The sequence below is a fragment of the Cetorhinus maximus genome, chromosome 22 (assembly GCF_964194155.1).
Source record: "Cetorhinus maximus chromosome 22, sCetMax3.hap1.1, whole genome shotgun sequence".
Lineage (NCBI taxonomy): Eukaryota > Metazoa > Chordata > Chondrichthyes > Lamniformes > Cetorhinidae > Cetorhinus > Cetorhinus maximus.
Window position 1 is genome coordinate 19,010,304 of NC_135900.1, and position 5,213 is coordinate 19,015,516.

The 5,213-nt window shown below is 46.0% G+C and overlaps 1 protein-coding gene across 1 annotated transcript; it reads right to left on the reverse strand.

The window, feature by feature from the left end:
• Window positions 1-256: 256 nt before the first annotated feature.
• lrrc10 (leucine rich repeat containing 10) lies at window positions 257-1,127 on the reverse strand. The gene has a single exon (XM_078567566.1). It carries the CDS (start codon window positions 1,097-1,099, stop codon window positions 257-259), a length of 843 nt encoding a protein of 280 aa, XP_078423692.1. The 5' UTR covers window positions 1,100-1,127.
• Window positions 1,128-5,213: the final 4,086 nt, after the last annotated feature.

Sequence of the window (5,213 nt, forward strand, 5' to 3'; positions counted from 1 at the left end):
GATGCTGCCTGGCCTGCTGAGCATCTCCAGTTTTTAATGGGTGAAGGATTTGAAGTCCTCGGGGGCAAGTTACCACTAGCAGAACAGTGTACCCCCTGTTATGTGACATTTCTCAGAGACAGAAAAAACGGTGCAATTAGCATGTGTTTTGCATGTATTTCTGCATAGTTAAAGCGAAACTGGAAATCTGAAAATGGCATTTCTTAGACGCCAGGTGGGGTTAAGTTGCTTTCAGTGTTTAAACTCCAGCACCTTTTTAACCGCAATCGTTGCTGCGCTCATTCTTCTCCGGCGTTTCCATGCCCGTCTCTTCCCCGGCTTGCTCCGCCGCTCTCTCCGGCGGGGCTTTGCCCTCGGCCTCGGGGCGATAGTCGGCCCACCTGCCCACCCTCCTGACCTCCCCGGCCACCCTGGGGGCATTCCTGCACGGGTTGCGGTCGTATATCACCAGCTTCAGGTTCCGCATGTGGGCCAGGCTGGGGAAGGAGCGGATCTTGTTGCGGTCCACGTCGATCACCTCCAGGCTGCTCATCTCCAGCAGCACCTGGGGGAAGTCGCCGAGCAGGTTGTCCGAGATCCAGATGCTCTGCAGGTCCCGCAGCTGCCCCAGCTCCCGGGGTAGGCTGGCCAGCTGGTTGCAGCCGGCGTGGAGGACCCGCAGCTGCCTCAGCCGGGAGACGACGGCGGGCACCTGCTCGAAGCAGTTGCTCTCGATCCACAGCGCCTTCAGCCCGGCCAGCGAGCTGAGCTCGGCCGGCAGGTCGCACAGGGCGTTGTTGCCCAGGTAGAGGTTGGAGAGCTGGCGGAGGCGGCACACCGCCGGGGGGAGCTCCCTGAAGCGGTTGAAATCCAGGGCTAGGATCTGCAGAGCGCCCAGCAGGTGAAACTCGGCGGGGAGGCTGCTCAGGCTGTTGTCGCTCAGGTACAGTTTGACAAGTTCGGTGAACGCGCAGACCTGGAGGGGAAACCTCCTCAGGTGTCTCCCACTCAAATCCATCGTTTTGTCCGGGGGCATCTCCTCCGCCTCGCCTCCCAGCAGGAACTTCTGGCACGGTTTGGACGGGAAAAGGGCAACGACAGACAGGACAGCGTTCCCCATTCCAAACGTCCACTACATCTTTCAGTCGGTCCAAGTCGTACCGCTGCTCCTGGGGTACCAAATGCTCTCTGAGCTTTTGAAAGTCCCCCCCCTCCACCCCCCTTCAATGTTTTTTTTTAAAAAGGGATTGCGGACAGGTTTCCGCAGCTTGGAAGGGGTTTTTTTTTGTTGCTGATAACCGAGGGAGTGCTGGCTGAAAAGCGAGTTGAACGTGACCTTAGAGCGAGGACCATATAAGTTAAGTTGCACTGTTAAGAATCCAGCACACACATTCCTTATCTACAGTCCCTAAGTGATGCTCGTCAGCGACAGTTGCCAAACCCGAAAGCAGTGGGTCACACACTCCGTTGAAATGTATGTGGCCGGCTCTGTCTCACACACACATGACTTCATTTCCATAGCTCAGGCAACGCTGAATGCAAGGCAGACCCCAAAACGATTGTCCTTATAAATTGCTTGCTTAATTCTCGTTAATTAAAAAAAAATGCTGCAGTGTCAACAGAGTTATATACGAACAAGGAGCAGGAGAAGGCCATTCAGCCCTTCCAGCCTGCTCCACCATTTAACAAGATCATGGCAGTAACCTGAATTATGCATCCTGCCTAACCCCCATAACCTATCACCCCCTTTGCTTATCAAGAATCTATCCACCTCTGCCTTAAAAATATTCAAAGGCTCTGCTTCCACCGCCTTTTCAGGAAGAGAGTTCCAAAGATTCTCAACCCTCTGAGTGAAAAAAAATTCACCTCATCTCTGTTTTAAACGGGTGACCCCTTATTTTTAAAAAAGTGACCCCTGGTTCTCGATTCTCCCGCAAGAGGAAACACCCTCTCCACATCCACCCTATATAATTTTTTAAAAATCAACGAAACTGTTTACTTTTTCTGCCTAATGCACCTTTGATTGGGTGTTTAGGAATGCTGACAAACACAAAGGTAGAGGAGGGACACACGCTGGCTCTGCTTCTTGTTATCTTTTCAGAATACCATCCCATGATACTGTGTATTTTTTGGCTGCTCTCCAGGTACTTATTATCTAAAGCTCACCTCCACCCTAACCCCCACCCCACTCTCCGCCCTCATTCATTTCTATTTTGGTTGGGTTCTGTGAGATATAAATTGATTCTACCAAATCCTCGGTAAAGAGAAGAAATTTGAGATCTAGCTGTTACGCAAATGTAGATTATAATGTGAAAACACAACTGTACGCTGCAAAATCTGGTCTTATTTCGGTCTTTTACATTACATCATAATACTGCTGATGTATATGGTTAACTTATAGACTAACTTATTGTCATTTGGTAGTACAGAACTTGAGTATTTCTGAAAAAAGAGACACGCTATTGAAGCTTTTCGTCTTGCACTCACCAGGACAGCTACACAAGATAAAACATCAGTAAAGGAAACAAGTTAACGGTTAGCTGTTATCTGCTGCATTCTCCATGGCAATGCCTCTACCAATCAGAGTCCACTTGCCAACCAATCAGCTCTCCATAAGACGTAGGAGCAGAAATAGGCCAGTCTGCTCTGCCATTCAATGAGATCATGGCTGATCTGATAATCCTCAACTCCACTTTACTGCCTTTTCCCCATAACCCTTGATTCCCTTACTGTTTAAAAATCTGTCTATCTCAACCTTAAATATATTTAACGACTCAGCCTTTACAGCCTTCTGCAGTAAAGAATTCCACAGATTCACTATCCTCTGAGAGAGGAAATTCCTCCTCATTTCTGTTTTAATTGGGCGCCCCTTTACTCTGAGATTATGCCCTCTGGTCCTAGACTCTCCTACAAGGGGAAACAACTCTCAGCATCTACCCTGTCAAGCCCCCTAAGAATCTTATATGTTTCAATAAGGCCACCTCTCATTCTTCTAAATTCCAATGAGTACAGGCACAACCTACTCAACTTCTCCTCATAAGAAAATCCCTCCATACCAGGGATCAACCTAGTGAACCTTCTCTGGACTGCCTCCAATGCCAGTATATCTTTCCTTAGATAAGTGGAACAAAATTGTTCACCATATACTAGGATCCAACTAGTACCTTGTATAGTTTTAGCAAGACTTCCCTATTTATAAATTCCATTCCCTTTGAAATAAAGACCAACATTCCATTTGCCTTCCCTATTACCTGTTGAACTTGTATGTTAGTTTTTTGGGATTCATGCACAAGGACTCCCAAATCCCTCTGTGCTGCAGCCTTCTGCAGTCTTTCTCCATTTAAATAATATCCAGCTCTTCTATTCTTCCTGCCAAAGTGCATAACCTCAAGATTTTCCCACATTATATTCCATCTGCCAAGTTTTTGCCCACTCACTTAACCTGTCGATATCCCTCTGTTGATTCTTTGTGTCATCCTCATTACTTGCCTTCCCACCTATTTTTGTGTCATCCACAAACTTGGCGATAGTACATTCACTCATCTAAGTCATTAATATATATTGTAAATAATTGAGACACCTGTGGCACTCCACTAGTTACAGGTTGCGATCCCGAAAATTCCCCCCTTATCCCAAGTCTTTGTCTTCTATTAGTTAGCCAATCCTCTATCCATGCTAATATACTACCCCCAACACCATTGGCTCTTATCTTATTAAGTAGCCTTATGTGTGGTACCTTATCAAACGCCGTTTGGAAATCCAAATATATTACGTCTACTGGTACCCCTTTATCTATCCTGCTTTTTACCTCCTCAAAGAATTCTAATAAATTTGTTAGGCATGATTTCTCCTTCATGAAGCCATGCTGACTCTGCTTGATTAGATTATGTATTTCTAAATGCTCTGCTATTACATCCTTTATAATAGACCCCAACATTTTTTCAATGACAGATATTAAGCTGACTGGCCTATAGTTACCTGTTTTTTTGCCTCCCTCCCTTTTTGAATAAGGGTGTTACATTGGCCATTCTCCAATCCTCTGGGACTTTTCCAGAATCTAAGGATTCTTGGAAGATTACTACCAGTGCATCCACCATCTCTGTAGATACTTCCTTTAATATCCTAGGATGCAACCCATCAGGTCCAGGGGTCTTATTGGCCTTTAGCCCCATTAGTTTCCCTAGTACTTTTTCTCTAATGTTAGTTATTGTATTTATTTCCCCCATCCCCCAACCCCACTTTTGTCCCTTGATTATTTAGTATTTTTGGAATGCTATTAGTATTTTCTACCACGAAGACTGAAGCAAAGTATTTATTCAACTCTCCTGCCATTTCCTGGTTCCCCATTATTATTTCCCCAGCTTCATTCTTTAAGGGGCCTATGTTCACTTTGGCCTCTCTCTTCCTTTTTATACATTTAAAGAAGCTCTTACTGTCTGTTTTTATATTACATGCTAGTTTACCCTCAAAGTTTATTTTCTCCCTTTTTTTTGGTCATCTTTTGTTCCAAATACTATGTGCATTTAAGTAAAGAGCCAATACTTTTGCCTTTTTACAGTTTTTCCCCATTTTGACCCTATTTGCTGCTTTTTTTTAATGTTTGTATGCTCTGTCCCTTCCTGTCACACTCTGGGTATCATTACCTAAATAGCTACCCTGCAAGACTGCCATGTCCTTTTGCTTTGTAAGCCTACATATCCCCTTTCCAGATCCCTCCCCCCCCTCTATTTAGTTTAAAGCCCCCTCTACAGTCCTAGTTATTCTGTTCACCAGGACACTGGTCCCAGCATGTTTCAAGTGAAGCCCGTCCCACTGGAACAGCTCCCTTCTATCCCAGTACTGGTGCCAGTGCCGCATGAACTGAAACCCATTCCTCCCACACCAATCTTTGAGCCATAGACTCATAGACTTAACTCCTTGACTTTATTTACCCTATGCCAGTTTGCCCGTGGCTCAGGTAGCAATCCCGAGATTATTACCTTGGAGGTTCTGCTTTTTAACTTAGCTCCTAACTGTTCAAATTCTCTCAGCAGAACCTCCTTTCTAGTCCTATCAATGTCGTTGGTACCAACATGGACAATGACAACTGGATCCCTCCCCTCCCACTCCAAGTTCCTCTCCAGCCCTGAGGCCCTGAGGAGATGCCCTTAACCCTGGCACTGGGCAGGCAACACAGCCGTCGGGGCTCACGCTCATGGCTGCAGAGAACAGTATCTATCCCCCTAATTATACTG

Coding starts and splice junctions, on each gene's coding strand:
- lrrc10 (XM_078567566.1), bottom strand. CDS start 1,099: ATGGGGAACGCTGTCCTGTCTGTCGTTGCCCTTTTCCCGTCCAAACCG.